General features: G+C 40.9%; 1 protein-coding gene across 11 annotated transcripts in view; it reads right to left on the bottom strand.

Moving 5' to 3' along the window:
* The window catches only part of FGGY (FGGY carbohydrate kinase domain containing), a 254,334-nt gene that overhangs the window by 19,490 nt on the left and 218,463 nt on the right, over positions 1-16,381 (bottom strand). For all 11 annotated transcript variants that reach the window (XM_048313093.1, XM_048313094.1, XM_048313086.1 and 8 more), the window contains 4 exons: positions 15,783-15,930; positions 14,377-14,451; positions 11,113-11,233; positions 8,383-8,477 (listed from right to left, as the gene is read on the bottom strand). In XM_048313093.1, the coding sequence (XP_048169050.1) occupies positions 8,383-8,477; positions 11,113-11,233; positions 14,377-14,451; positions 15,783-15,930 (439 nt within the window). The remainder of the gene's footprint in view (positions 1-8,382; positions 8,478-11,112; positions 11,234-14,376; positions 14,452-15,782; positions 15,931-16,381) is intronic.

The raw sequence follows: 16,381 nt of genomic DNA, 5'->3' as shown, positions 1-16,381 counted from the left end.
TAACTTGAAGGTTTTTCTCCTCAGCTACTGAAGAGGTGAGGGCAGAGAGACTTTAACTTGTTTGACATCCCAAACATCATTTAAGCAAGACACACTCTGAAAAGGACCTTCTTGGCTACTGACAGTTGCAAAAGATCCATGGTACCCTCCTTTGTCCTCATCCTTCCTATAAAATATTGCTATCACACTTTTCCCTGCTTAAATGGCCTGGACAGAAGGGGAGTCCAAGGTCCAAATGACTTCAGCTGTGTGTCTGAGCAGATGGGTAAAACTGGTCCTTAAAATAGAAAGGAGAAGGATCAGAGTACACTTTTAAGAAAGTATCTATCTACTATAAAGACACATTTATGGTTTCCTCATATTTATGGTTTTCCTCAAGAAAAGACAGGGTCAGCAAGCTGGAAAAACTGTAAGGTTGTGATATTATTAAACTTCTACAAGCTGATCTTAATCTTACTCTTCTTGAAAAGAAAAAAAAAAATCAACTAATTGTACATCTCCTTAGAAAAACTCCACTGTGGTCATTTCATGGTTTGTTACAAAAATACGCAGCAGCAGAAGCTGAACTATTCCAGGCAGCATTTTTTCTCCTGCTTGCCAGGTCCAGGGCTTACTGACAGATGAGAAAAATACCACTGGTTTAATAAGAGTCTCAACTTGTGCAGACTAACAAAACACTACATCTTATTCTTTGCCAGCATCAGCTGATGTGAGTTTCTAAAAAGATGAAAGACATGACAATGTAAGTGTTAATCCTACAGACAGAGGAGGTTATATTCACATACATGTGGTTGTTTCTAACACAGTAATTCAGGGTGTGAAAGACCCAGCACTTGGAAGAAGTCAGTGGAGCTGTGCCACTGTGCAAAGCCAGCTACACTTTCAGCATAAAGACAGATTAAATAGATTTCTTGTGTCATGTTTCCCTCCAAGAGGTCTTCATTACCTTTTCAGTCCATCCTTGTACATGTGAAAAATAGGTAATAAAATCTTTATCACCAGTCTCAGCCAGGATTAATAAACAGGGAAGTCACACTGATATCCCAACACACAGTGCCCCATATCCTTCCACCAAAGCCCAAATGAAAGGCCATGTTTTATTTCATTAGTGTGGTATTTCATGCTCATTTCTGCTTTCAGAGCAATAACAAGGCCACATCCCTAAGTACTGGACTGCTGAGGTTGTTAGAAGAGCTGTGCCAAACACTCAGCTCCTGTAAATGGGTAGTTCTGTTATAGCTGATATATCACATGGACTCACTGCAGCTGCCTTTCCCTGTCATTAAACAGTTACTGAGAAATTCCAAATCTGAGCATTTGTGTACTGCGTGACATTTCAAATGCAGCATGCTGAGTTTCCACAAAAAGGACAGCACTTAACAAAAGACACAGCCTTTGTATGCCATTACCTGTGGCATCCACAGCTTGTTCCTGAAGGGGTAATAACACAAACCAACTGCTCAAATCACCTTTATCATCTCAAGATGTGTCATCTCCCAGTGAACTGTGTCAGATTCCTGTTTGGGCTCTGATCCAGTAGGGTACTTCAGCACATGGGCAGTCCAGTTTGTCTTCAGCTGAACTTCTTGCCTACTTGAAAGTCAGGTGATGCACCCCAGTGCTTGACTGGATTGGGGCACTGGAGTAAACTGGTGTCACTCCTCCGAAATCCTGGAGCACCACTGATTTACATTGACTGGGAATGCTGCATTAGGATTGTGGACTAAGATCATCTGTCATTGCAGCAGCTACATGACCTGCTATGACAAACTTTAATATTCACTTAGACAAGTTTTTACCTGTAATAATTTCAAGTGATATAACAAATATCCACAAATCATCTGCTGTGACAATGAACTAAACACTACTGCACAGCATGTACTGATCTGATAATACATCAAATGTATGACAACATATAGCACTGGACATTGCACTCCCCCAAATACATTTCACAGCAACAGAATTATTTCTCTCCACTGCAGTATAAAAGGCAGCCAGCAGGATGATATCAAATGATGGCAGCTCTGCTTCTCATAAAAGGACCTTGGGGACTGAAGGAGATTTGTGTATCTGCACTTCAGCAGCACAGCAATGTGGAAATGTTAAAGTTAGTAAAGCAAACAGACCTCAAATGAGAAGGGCAACAGATGTCAACCAGTATCACATGTCAGTAAACAGCAACAAGGCAGAGGGTACTTTTCTAAGCACTTTTGTGAAAGCATCGTGTGAGCAGCTACAGCCACATCTCAGCTGTGTGATCTCTACAGGGTGGTGTTTGTGTGTGTGATTTAACTCCCAGCAAGAGAGGAACTCCAGCCACATGGAAATGTTGTCCACTGGAGTCAGCTGAAAGAAAGTAGAAAGGTTTCTATATATTTATTGTGGTTTGGAAAGTGAAAAAAGTCACACTCTCAAACTGATTGAAAGCTCATTCTGTGCTTGGCAGAGACAAACCAACATTTCTATTTCTCAGCTTTAATATAGAAGGATCATCCTTAGGGCAAAAGAGTAGTAGTGATTCATCTGCTTTTTACCCTCACTGCAAAGACTTCTGACAGTAAGGCCAAAATATGCTAACTAAAAAGGCACTCTTTGTACCATAAGCACTAGGCCACAAGGAACTGGACAGTGGCCATCAAATCACTGCCTTTTCATTTCTCTCTCTCTCATCTATATTTCTCTCAAGATTTCTGGTAAGGAGGCAGCTGACTCTATACAAAAGCCAGAGGCATTGCCAGTATCTCGGTGGTTTCATGCATGCCATATTGAATCTAACTTTATTACACAAGGAAAAAAAACCACTCCCAGCTAGGGAAAGCCATTATTTCAGTGTCAAAACACCAAGGAAAGAGGTAAAGGGATTCAGTTCTACTGCCAAGTCACTGCCCTGAGCCAGGCCTGGTTAGATGTAAATATTCTCCACAGCCATTGAGCATCTTACATGACAAAGTTTGGTTCTCAAAGTCACTTAGAAGAAGAGGCCACACCAGCCAACGCCTACCCCGGAAAGCAAAAGCTTTTTATTTTTTGCTCGAGGATGGTCTCCACTAAACCTTGGGCTCAAACTCTACATGCCCAGATTTGGAGCTCTTGAAGGAAAGGAAGGCAAGGTCACAGCACCTTAACACACTCCTTGTGTACATCATGGTGCCTAAGAAAAACCATCTCCTTCCTCTGCCTTTCCAAAATCCTCTGATTAAGGGAACGGGATAAAAAAACCAAAATGGCAGAAAGGCCTTTGCTAAAAGGTGCATTAATTAGGTAAGGCAAGCCAACAAAATGATTAATTTGCTGTTCTCCTTCAATATTATGTTTACACAAGTTGATTACAGCACTTAATTACTAATTCACCCTGCTCAAAAACAAGAGTGCTTTAAATTTTTAATGAGATGAGGGAAGGCAACATTCCCGAACCCAACAGGGAGAAGTCATTTTATTTCCTCTTTTGATTTCCCAAGTTATTACCATTTCTAAGGAAAAACTTATCCCTTCCCTGATCTTCCACTCAGTCCTTGCCTTTGAAAATATGGAAATCACGAGACGCTTGTATGAATTTCAATCCATGGCCTGACAGGTAATGCTTTGGAAGAGGAATAGAGGATCAGATCATCAACTGCAGTGTGTCCACTGAAGTGGAACAAAATTACACCAGAAATGGCCTGATCCAGAAATGGAAATGGCCTAACCCCCTTCAGTTCTGTCAGCACAAAAGTTGAATATGTCCCAGTACTATTTATGGGTGTTCTTATGAAATGCTGTCTCTTCCCCATTGCCAGTTGGTCCATTACCAAGGTTGTGGACTAATTGTACTCAGGAACTTCTTTACATTCACAACTGTCTGTAACACTTTAATTGTTACAAGGCAAACACACCATGTATCATATGTTCTTCCTGGCTGATCTTCAGAAAACTTGTGCTATCTGTGGGGTTTGTTATTTGATTTTTCCCTCTGTGCTCTACCACTCAACATCATCCTGAGACAACTGAAAGAAGATATCTGTTAAATGAAGCAAAACCCAGCAGTGCACAAACAAAACTCCTCCAGGCTCCTTTAGTACAGAGTTGTGAGTGAATTATTTCCCTGCACCACCTTAACTTCAACTCCCACCTGCAATACAGTCCACAGACTCCGAGCCAGGAGACCAGGATCCTCACGGCTCCTGGGGCTGCTTCCAGGGGTGCAGACTGGACCCAGGAGTCCTTCGCCTGCTCAACTGCTACTGCTGCTAAAGAATCCAGCTAATCCACATGAAATAATTACCTAACACCTCTTCCTATAGAATCCAGCTCATTTTACACACCTCTTTTGTAGAAACAAAGAAACAATGAAAAAGCTTTTCCCTATCTTTTTGCAGGATATACCAACAACTTGCATAACAACCAACACCAACAAAGGAAAGAATAAACCTCCCTTAAAAGTCAATTTGACACCTGAAAAATCTTGTAGTCATGTAGATTCTAAATTCTACCTCAGTGTTTCACAGCAAAAATGTTCATAGAAAGCTGGTTACAGAGTGACCAACAAAATGCATTGCAGAAAATCAGAGTTTCTTCTCTCCCTTGCTGGCAAGTAACAATGTCCCACATGAATACAGCATATCCAAAATAAATCTGGTAATCTGGTTCCATACAGGTAATTTTATTAATTGCTTTAATACGCAATTAAAGAATAGTCAGTGGGCTGCAGGGTTTTATAAGGCAATAATCCTGTTCCCTGGTGTACAGCTTTGTCCTGAAGAGTGGGCTATCCAACAAAAAAAAATTAGCTGGATGACTGCCAAATCAAACAGCACCTTCTTCCCATTTTCAATTACGTACGAGTGGGGCAGAGTAACGAGGATATACTGGAAACTTTGACATTTATTTATTGAACATTTTTACTGAGAAGGAATTGCTGGCTGGCTAAACCGGAAACTATAATTTTACTATAGAAACAATCCCATAGAAAAGCAGGATCCTGCTGCTCAGCATGAAAGGAATGGCTAGAACCAATAAATGGACCCATCTAAGCTAGCAATGTTAAGGTAATTTCATTCAATGCAGCACGTATTTCAAAAATCCAACCCCCAAAAATACAGTCTATATTTCAAAAATCTTTATGCCACACTGTTTTACACAGCACTGTCTGCTGGGGCCCAGCCAGGCTGTGTTAGAGCTCCCACAAAACTACTCAGAGAAAAAGTGTGCAGCATTTGTAGGGGCAAATTAAAAGATAAACCAAGAAGGAATTCAGAGGATTTTCTCCCCTTTCTGGAGTTTCTAGAGACTAAATAACCAAGAGATGAAATGGGGAAGAACTCACCACACTGAATGTTTTTTTTTCTTTTTGGATAGACCAATTGTTTTACCACAGCGGAGAAAAATGCAGGGAGAGTAAATGAAGAGGAAAATAGGGAAGTCAACATTCTTTGAAGCAACAACATATGGTGACCAGGCCTGAGAGATGGAGGTTATAAATCTTCCCTTGATAGAATTACCTAAAGATGAAATTGCAGCTTCAAGGGGCTTGAACTTCTCAATCCACACTAGGAGCTTGCAAATTAACCTGTCTGGTCACAGCTTTTGTGCTAACCTTCATTACCAAGGCTTCTCCATAAAGGCTCAGCACACTGAGAATTTTGGTGCTAATACAGATGTATTCAGCAGAAAGCATGGAAAAATTTGCACCAATCACTTGAAATATGAAGAAAAATACGTGAAAGTTGAGGATTAGAACAAAATGCTGAATTGTTCAAAGAGCTGTAGTATGGGAAGGGAGAAGAGACAGGAGGCATGTTGCTGCTTGTTTCTTTGAGAATAAACTTGAGAGGATAAAGGACAAGCTCTTTAGTGTTCCAGCCACTATGACCCACTGCCCAAGACAGGTCAGGGTGAGGCTCCTGCTGTCCCATGTGTGCTTCTGGCCGGAAGCATCACCAGCCATGTGTGGTGAGTGACTGCCTGTCCTTGGAAAAACCATCCTCTGAAGCAGGTGCTTCCCCATCTGCAAGCCCCAAGGATGGGACACCACAGGACTAAGCACCAGGACTGTGCAGGAGGATGAGAGTACAGCAAACACCACAGCCACAGCCCTACCCCAGGAAATACCCCCCAGTTCCAAGGCATTTCTTACCTGTTAAGTTAAATAAAGCCTAACTCTGATTATTCCATAAGGTTACCATAGAGTTGGCTCTTCCCTAGATGTCCCATCTTGTCTTTCCTCTGCTGAACAGGATGTCCTGGTAGAGTTTGAGGATCTTGCCTTTGTGTCCAGATTCTGAGCGAGGCAGCTGCTCTGACCTGGCTGCCCCATGCCCCAAATCCCTACAGGATGCACATTCCCTCAGATTCAGCATCCCTGGTGGGTTTCACTGTCTGGCAGCAGCCAATGCTCCTGTCAGCAGAGCATGGTAAAGCTGGACTAAGATTAGCAAAAGTGATTTTGAAGGATCCAGATTTGGGTGCTGCTTCCAAGCTGTCCTAAAACTGCTTGAGTTTTAGAAAGTGGAGAACAGCCAACCCATAAAAACCAGGGAGCTTTTAAACATTCTGATTCTGACACTGAGTGGAAATGCCCAAAAATTGTTCTGAGAAATGTGACCAGCGACTGGGAAAAATACAGTAAAAAATCCCCCTCAAAAACCCATAGACATAAGGAGAGAGGTTGTAAAAAACCCACAGTTTTCTCCTTTACTATTACACTGAGCAAACAAAGAGCTTTGGAAAGCACTGCAATTAAGCACAAACCATCTATTAGAGGAGAGGTAATAACCTGTATTTGCAAAGTCTACAAAGACGCTGAATGTTTGCAGCAGCACCTCTAAGAAAGGGTTGTTTTGGAAGATGTGCTACAAAAATAAATGTCAGGGAGGTTATTGAACTGCAATGGTAGATACACATTTACACTTCCCTGTCCCTAAAATAAATGTATTCAGTCTCTCCTTTGTGATCCCAAGTAGCTAAATAATTTTTAAAATATTCATATCTGTTCTGAAATTACTGGAAATTCTTATGAAATATTTTTATATAAAAGGGCAGGGTTAAAAACTAAAGGTAAGTGAATACACAAAAATTGAATAAAATGCAACACAGAAAACTTCACAGCATTAGCTTTTTCTAATGTTGATAAAAACAGACTTAATAAAATCAGTTTTGAGACCTTCAGTTATTGTACAGCAGTGGAAAACATCCTAGACTTGGAATGAAAAATGTGTTTGAAGGCAGAAGACTAACAGAAGAGTAAGAATTAAATATGAAGTCCTGTCACCGAAAGCTGCTACTGAAATTCCACTTATCAGAGCAAGGTCTCCTTACAAGCACTGGAACTACTGCACACAGACATACATGTTGCACTCTGTATTTGCTGCAATGGGATTCATTTTAATGGAAACATTCTTATGAAAGGAAACTGCTCTTCCTGCTAACCTACATAGCACTGTAGAATATTCCCATTTGGAGAAGTGCCAAGCACAGCCCAGCTCCTTGGCTTATGTTGAGCTGTTTATTGATTCCAGTGGAACTGCACCAATTTAATCAGGTCAGGGAGCTGACCTCCCTATTCACAAAGTATCTCCAGATCAGCTTTTGTGCAAAAATTCATCTACAAAAATCTGCGCTCGATGTTATAAAGAAAAATGCAACAAATGTATTAGGGACCATCCTGATAAATCATTCTGTCCAACTGCATTGTGCTCTTCAGTGTCCTTGTGCAGCATGAGGAGAGGACATGGCTTATGGGATTGCCAGGTGGGAAAACAGGCATGATTTGGGACAATCAGACCCTTCTTTGGGTTTCTGATGCCACTGTTGTTTGTATAAATGCAGCTAAGTCATGCTTTGACTGATCCACTGAAAAGAAAAGCCTCACTGCTACTTTTGCAGCTGTTAATGGACTGAAATAACATGAATGAACATGAAATTCCATCCTCATTATTAACTCTGCATTCACTGGAGGCAAGACAAGAGCTAAGATGTGTTATTTTTTTCTGCATAAATAATGCTATGGTGCTTCTTATGTTTAACATTCCTCAATACGAAGGAAGGAAAGTAGGACAAATGTAACTGAGATGAAAGTGTGACCCTCGTGCCAGATCAGAGCCTTGCCAAATTCCCTGTTCTGCCTGTAAAATTACATGGGCTAACTTCATACACAGCAGCTTCTACACATGTCCCCATAGTCCAAAGACAAATTAATCCTCAGTGCATCTAAGTAGCATCTGGAGTTACACAGAGGGTGGAGAGAAAGCAATGCTGGCTCTTGTCTGGCTCTGCAGAAGGGACAAACTTTTCCACTTGGATTAAGGTCTCTGCGTGGTGCCAAAAGTCAAGGTGTAAAACACATTAAAACTGAACAAAAAACATTAAAACTGAACAAAAAATGACATAAAATCAGGTACTGCATACCTGGATAGATGCAAAATCCCCAGAAGCACAAGCTCCAAGAATAGCAGCACCCACCAAAACAGACTCCACTTCTTTGGACAGCACAACAGGCTTGCCTGCAAAGGGAAGAGCCAGGCCTCTGTTAGGGAACACAGCAGCTCCATAAATAATTAAAACCAAAAAAGACAAACAAAAAAGGAATCAAAAAGGGCTTGAAAACCATTCCTCAAAACCCCATTCAGAGCTACATCCTGCTGTAGATTAATGTAAATCTCTCTGCTCTGTGGTTCCAGGCTCCAAGAAAAATGCAGCATTTAAATAAAATCATTTTAGCAAAATATTAATGCAGAACATAAAGCACACAAAAAACCCCAACCCCCCAGATCTTTGACACTGGCTTTTTATCTCACTCAAAGGGCTTGGTATAAACCTGTTACCCACACCCTCCAAACCCACGTGCCTATTAAAAGTTGACCTGGAGGGGAAAACAAGGCGGTCTCCTTTTTATTTCTTTTGCAACAAACAAAAAAAGATTGTTTGTGTTTGGTTTTAAACATACAGCCAACAAAGCCAGTCTGGTTTTGCTGGAAGACATGAAAATATGAGTAGCAAACCTTCTCAAGCTATGTATGAAATAATAAGAGAAATCTTGCCTTCCAAATTGTGCAAGATACTCAAAAACCAAATTAAAACACTGGAAGAACAAGCAAACAATATATATTCTGAAGTAGAATTAAAAACTAGCATTTCATCACCCATGGGTACTATAGTGAACATACTTTCCCTTGGTTTATGCAGAATTTTCTAAGACCTGTTTCACAACTGTAAAAAAAGGCAGGAAAAGGCTAAAAAAACTAATAAAAATCAGCCTGCTTTCTTAATTCTCCTGAAAAATCTAAACAAACAGCATAAATCTAAATACTTTTCTAGCTGCACTTCAGATGCTTATCCTCACTAAGCTGAAAAATTAAATATTCCTGCAGTATTTGGCATGTGTCTCCATTTCCAGCACTGAGATAATGTCATTCAGTGAACGATGATGCAAACACAGGGGTGGGAGCACACATTCCTGCTCAGAACAGTCTCCAGGATATTATGCCCCAAAAAATGCTGCTCCTGAGAGCCAGCTGTAAGATTAGAAGGAGCTGAAATTTGGGTGAAGACCTGAAGTGAGCCACAAACAACTCCTATAGAGGAAAAAGGCAAATGCACACTTTGCAAAATGAGAAATGCAATTGTTAATATAAAAAGTAATTACTGACACAAAGCCAATTCCCCTCACACCAGGCATCCAGTTACATGATGCAAAGTTTGCTCTGTCACCTGAGCATTCCTCCAGTTCAGCTGAAGCACAGCTCAGGACTTGGGTCAGCTTGGAACAGCAAATCTAAAGCTCAAGCTCAAAGCTCTGTGGCTCTTTGCCAGGCGTCAGTGAGCAATTTTCAGTGTGCTCTAAAATTTACTGCCCATTTCCCGCATCGTCAGAATGAATACGGAATTCTTACCAGGCAAACAAAAAGATCAAGATACTTTTTAAGTGGCCTGTGGAATTATCTATTGGATGTCTGCATGGCTGAGTCATGGGCATTTGTAGCTAACAATAATATATTCAGATTTTTTTCTTTTCAGGAAAGAATGGGGGATTGATCCTGGAATGTTAGTTATTTTATCTGATAGGCTCTAATGAGTTCAACACAACCAAGAGCATTTCAGTCAGATGAACTCTGACATCCCTTGTCAGTCACTGATTTTACAAATGGGGGAGAACTCCAGACTGCAAAAAGGCCTTTTTGTACTGAATTATACTTGGCCATTAGTTACAGTCAAAGAACTTGTGATTACATTTTAATCAGAATACCTTTTCACAGATCTTTTCTTCTACACATCACAACCCAGCAGCCCAACTCTACATGTAGCTGAAATTCACCTAAAACATTTTGAGTTCTTGAAGGAAAGGCCAGGACTTAACATCATTTTTCACAAAGCATCACTTCAACTACAATATATTTAGTGAATTTTAAGGTCAACAGGCATTCTGCTTTTTGCTTGTCCATCTGTGTTTTCCTCTCAGATAAGTACATAAAGCACATTTTCATTTTCCTTCCTGCATCAGGGTTATAAAGTGTGGTTTGATGTCAGAGCAAATCAGATCTCCAGACCTAACACCCCAAACGTAGGCCTTAAACTTCATTCATGACAGCTTAACTGATCTTAATTTGAAATACACCCAAAACACACATCATTCAATGCTTCTCTGAAGGCCTTTACACTAAATTTTGTTGTTTTTTCCACATTCTTTAACCTATATTCAACTGACTTGCAGGTGTGCTGAGATGTCCAACACACATAGGCTGAAGGGAGACCAAAAATACCATGGGGGCCTGAGAACTCCTCTTGTAGTGCAACACACACCCAGGGCCTTCCACCCACCAGGAACTGTACAAAACCAAGTGCAGCACCTTGCAGGAGCAAGGATCCAGATGACGTCCCCTGAACCACATCAGTGGCACAGACATGGAAGCAATTCAGGAAAGAATTGTTCTATAGAATGGATACAATGCCCAGCAGGAGCAGGAAGTGTCACAAGTCAAATAGGATGAAGCCAATAGAATATTTTATTGCACACTTTTTTGGCCATGCAGCAAAATACAGCTCTATATAAAGGAAGTCTTTATTCTTCCAAAGACAAAGGACTTAGACACTTAAAATAAAAGTATTTAGCCTCCTTTCCTTGCACTTCCCCAAGCTTACCAGTAATGTCAGCGTGCATCTGCACAAAGAGAGGGTTCTTGCTCAGCCCACCACACAGGAACAGCGTGGTGATGTCATGTCCTGCAGCCTGCATCACCTCCAAAATATGTCTTGTTCCTAACTTCAAAAAGAGGGGAAGAAACAGAACCAGATGAGCACAGGAGAGCAGCCACAGGACCAGAACTACACCTGCATGGCAAAGACATCCCCACCAAAACCTTCTCTTTGCTTTGTGCAACAGCATCTGAAAATCCATCTCAGTAAAGAGGTTTCAGTTCTGAAGCCAAATAGCAAAACAGAACAAAAAGAGAACAGCAAATAAAAAACTGTGTTTTCTGTCTTTTCAGCAAAAAGGAAAACCTGAAGAATTTTGTATTGGCTTAACTATTTCTCTTGGCCTTTGCCCTATGCAAAAAAAAATGTTCCACTTCATGGCTGGGTTAATTGAAATATCTTGAATGCAGGCATATTTTAAACTTTTCGTTTACAGTCTCCATTCTGAGAAACTCACATCAGAATGACAGAAGTAAATACTTTGCCATTTCCAAAAAAAAATCTTTTCTCTTTTTATTTGCTTTGCTTCCCTCCTCACTGAAGCCAACCTTCTCCCTATTTCCCTTTTGCAAGAATATTTTCTGTTTCTTTGAAAAACTGTTTGACCAAAAATAATTCCTAGCTCTTTATGATACCTTGGAAGTTAAGTTTGAAGCTCAGACTTGACAAAATGTCAAATTCAAGGCAAAACGTTGCCCAGGCTGACTCTTTGTAGGCAGATTCCCCACAAAACTCAATCTGGTCAGAGTTTTCATGAACTGTTATTTAAGTTTTCTTTAGGCCATGCTCCAGTTCATTAAGAGGGCTGCAGCTGCAACAAACCCCTCTTCAAATAAAAGCTACTGAAAAATGAACTTGCACGATTCCACCAGGCTGAAGACATCCACAGTGAATGCCCAGCACTATTCTGGACATGCCTTCAAATGTATTTTGATTTTTAGACAAGCAGTTCAGAGGAACCTGAGCAGCCCCAGCCCCAGCTGACTGAATCCATCGCTTCCCTATTGACACAGAGGGCTGATTTCCAAATCGCACAGCCACGATTTTCATTATGGAAAAATAAAGTGCTCCAAAAGGAGTCTGTCTGCTCAGAACAGGCTGGACAGCCACAATTACATCTCTGATCATGTTCTCATCTGTCCAACTGTTGCACTGCATTTTGCAGTGAATAGTTAAAGGGAGATTCTCTTTCACTGCTTCTGAAATTCAAATTTATGAACAACTTCTCTCACAACATACACACGTCAAAGACCCTGAGAAAGAACATGCTGTGAAAATTATTTTGTGTTTACCTGCCTGGAAAATTGTATTCACACAGCAATTTAAATTAAAGCCAGACTTATTTCACTGTGGGTGGGGGGGAACTAATTTAATCCTGGATTGGAGAAAATGCTAATTGAGGGGCTTCAAATGCAAATTTTATATAAAAAGGAAAAAGCATCTCCTGCTGAAAAGAAAACTAGAGATTAACATTCTGTGGGCAGGCCTACACTTTGTACAAGATTTTTACATAGGTTTAAAGTTTATCTTGCACCCATTGAAGACAGCTAATGGTACAGGATTACTACAACTGTTTCCTTCAATAAAAGTGAAGCTAAAATTGGGAGTGAAAATTTAATTTCCTAGGTATCCCATTAGCTATTAGTAAATATATCTAGTCAAAACCAATGTTCTCTGTCTACTTTTTAGTTACTGTTTCAATAATGCTTTGGGGAAAAAAATAATTTCCCTTAATTTACAGTGAAAAGAAAACTACAATATGGCCTTTTTACATCAAATCAGCCCAATCAGCTCTCCAAAAGATATGCAGCTGCTGAATTTACTGTTCAAGACAGTTATTTGTGTTTTACAATAAAGTTGGAGCTGTATCATATAATGAGATAATAGGTGACTTTCCCAGGATTTCCAGCAGAGAAGGTTTCCACTTCGTTAGCACGAGATAATCGCAGGGCACCTGTTCCAGACTGGGAAGTTCCTTTCAGGGGCAGGATCAGTCCCTGGCATTGTTTAACCTCTCCTCCACATTCTTCTTTCAATGGTGGGATTATACTGAAGCATCAGGTATAACCCAGCTACATTCATCTGCAAAAGGCTCCAAACTCAAAACAATGAATCCCAGGCTGGGGTTAAATTCTCATTATTTGCTGAAGAGGGAGGGTTAACACATAAGATGTACAATTCCCAGTAAATTTACAGCAGCCGCCCACCCTCTCCATCCCAGATGGCTGACCCAGCCTAGAAAAGTTGTTGTTTAACCAGGAGAGGAGTTTGGAAGTTTTCCAGCTGAGCAGAGTTTTGTCAGGAAAACTCCCCAATTCATCAGACTGTTCATGTTTTGCAAAAACACCTCAAGTTCAACAAATTTTTAAAAAAATAAAAATAAAAAATTTGCAGAAAGGATGCTAAAGAGATGTGGATTTTGGTCACGAGAGGGCACGGAACAGCACGTCCCACTGGAAACACCCTGAGCCAGGCTTTCCAAACCACTCCTATGAGCCAGGGTTTCACCTCAAAACTTCTCAAGAACTGGAAATTCTGAGTTCGAGAAAAAACCGGGGCAGGAAGAAAGGTATTCCGACAAAATTCCCCATCTCCACGTGCTGGCAAACGGGAGGGACATTCCCAGCCTCCCTGCCCTGCCCGCTTTTGTCCAACCAGGGCCACGGGCTGGGACTGCTCCCTCGGGGCAGGGACACGAGGGGGAAGATCTGCCCTGGTGGGTCTGAACCACAGCCCCTCCCCTGCTCAGCCTGGCACAGGGCTCTGCCTCACCCACTGGGCAGGTAGGGCAAATCCATGGATATGGGAACAATCTGAAGCTGAGCCTTTTCAGGGCAGCGCAGGGTACCCTTTGTACAATTGCCAAAGCTTTTCTCCCCCTCTCTCAGCCTCTCTCTAGACAGCTGGGATGTTAACACTGCTCCTTGTACTGTCAGCCTCCTCCCTCACATCTGCACCAGAGGCAAAAGCTCTGCTTACAGAATTGCCATAAGGACAAGATTTTTTAGGGGAGCATCTTCCCCACAGTCTGTTGATTACCCACCAGTTGGGAGTGGTCACCAATGTGGGCAAACAGTAACTTGCACCTTTAAGAAGCCCATTAAGTGAACTCGTGTATTGTTAGAAATCTGGTTAGCAGAAGGGAACGATCAGTCTGCCACAGAACACGAGACAATTAATTTCTTCTTTTATGCACTAAGAATGTCTTACAGCAATGGCTTGGATCGTGGCCAAGTAGATAAGGGCAAGTTCATCCAGACCCCGAGACAATGTTAGTCCAACAACCTGTGCAAAGATCAAAAAGATGTAAAAACCCAGTCAAAGTAAAACTCCATTATTTTCTATGGCTTCTTGTTGTAACAAGTTCTAACTCCAAGCCTTACTCCTGTGAGCTGTACACATAATGTTATGTTAAACATGTTATTCCTGATCTGGGGAAGAACCACATAAATTATCCTTGCCCCTTGTGAAGAAATAAAGAACAAACAGCATATTGTATGGGATTAGAGATAGATTAACTCTGACAGTTTTATGTTATGACTCAGATATTGCTCGTGAATGTATTTAATGTAATAATATGAAGATGCTATTACATAAAAATAACTTTTTAAAAGCATTTCTCCCCCTCCCTCTCAAGCACCCTAGCACTGAAACACAATTAATAATTAAATACTGTATCTTAACCTCCTTTGCTGTGACATAAATCAATATTGCACTGTAGTTACTCTGGATTAATATCAGGCAAGACCTGAACGCAGACATAATTGTGACAGAAAAAATGGGTTGCTATTACCAGTATTTGCATACAGCCATCATACCAAGGAAATTCTGATTCTGCTGCAGCATATAATTCTTTCATAAAATAATGGAGGTTTTATTAGGATCTAAAAATATATAGGTACTTTTTTTTTTATGTTTCCCTCATTTGTGGTTTAAAACATGCTGCAGTGCTTATGCCTTTCCTGTCTCAGCCTTAAATACAGCAGATTTTGGTGCTGGTGAGTAGCTTGAGAGGCTCACTTGAAGGACAATTTGCCATTTTGAAGGAGATTTTTGCATTAATCACCAGGTATTTTGGTATCACCCTTACGATACCCTTCTGTTACAGTTCTGCACAGCCCTTGCTTGTGAGTGAGCTGATCTACCACTGTAAATTCCATGAAGAGGAACACCCAAACTCTGAAACACGGGCTGAAAAGCTGTCTAAATCAACCACCTATCATCAGAGTAATTAATTCCTTTCCCAGACAGGTCTACCCAAATTTGTGTTGAAACTCATCGCAACAAATACGCAGAATTTGGTACACAGGTGAAATAACAACAGCAAGAGCTGTGAAATGTGATTCCTAGGAAAGGTACTGGGACACACACAGCATTCCTCATGTTTTTAGAAAATTAATGTGGCTGTAGTGATATCTCAAGTACAATGATCTCTGGTTTTCTACTGAAACATCAGCAATGCAGCAAGAAACCCAAATCCTTTGGGATAGTGTAAATAGCTAAGGAGGAGTACGCTCAAAATTGAAGAAAAGCTCCTTCCAAACTGCCTTTTTTTTTTTTTTTTTTTTTTTTTTTACCCTGTATTGACCTTTTTGCAAAGACAGGCTGTTTCTTACCATGCCCTTTAGTGTCAGATCTGTTAAGGGAGATCTGTTACCATGGAAATCTGGCCAAACATGTAAATCAACAGTGAGGAAACCCACAGGCAAAGATTTCTTAATCAGATCCAGGTGACTGTTCAAGTATGTATATATACTGTGAGCACTGCAAGAAAAACAAGTTGGGAAAAGAGGGGGGAGGTTATTCATCAAACATAAAACATTTGTACTACCATCAAATGCAGGAACCCCATCAAAGCACAGCAAAATCCCACTGCCTGCCAAGGCCATGGCACTGCAGGGATGTCTCTGTGCACGTGTGCTCAACAGGCCATCAGAATTCCTGAATTTCCCAGGATGAGGGGAGATAATGTGACCTTGAGTTTGTCCACTGACTCCTAAGGGTCCCCAGAGCTGTTTGAGATTTGGGGGCTGCTGCTGCTCCTCTCCCACAGCTGAGAGGGAGGAGTAGGAGGATTCCAGACAGAAATGAAAACCAAATTCCTGTGCAAATGTTTAAAAATTTCTCTGATTAATCAATAGTGCTGGATGTACAGCTTTCCTTTTTTAAGCCATAATTATTTCAATGTGTGTTATGATTAAAATGCAGCACTAAG

Source organism: Corvus hawaiiensis, chromosome 9 (genome assembly GCF_020740725.1).
Source record: "Corvus hawaiiensis isolate bCorHaw1 chromosome 9, bCorHaw1.pri.cur, whole genome shotgun sequence".
NCBI classification, from domain to species: domain Eukaryota; kingdom Metazoa; phylum Chordata; class Aves; order Passeriformes; family Corvidae; genus Corvus; species Corvus hawaiiensis.
Note: the sequence above shows the minus strand (reverse complement) of the source record. Positions and strands in the feature narration are given on the sequence as shown.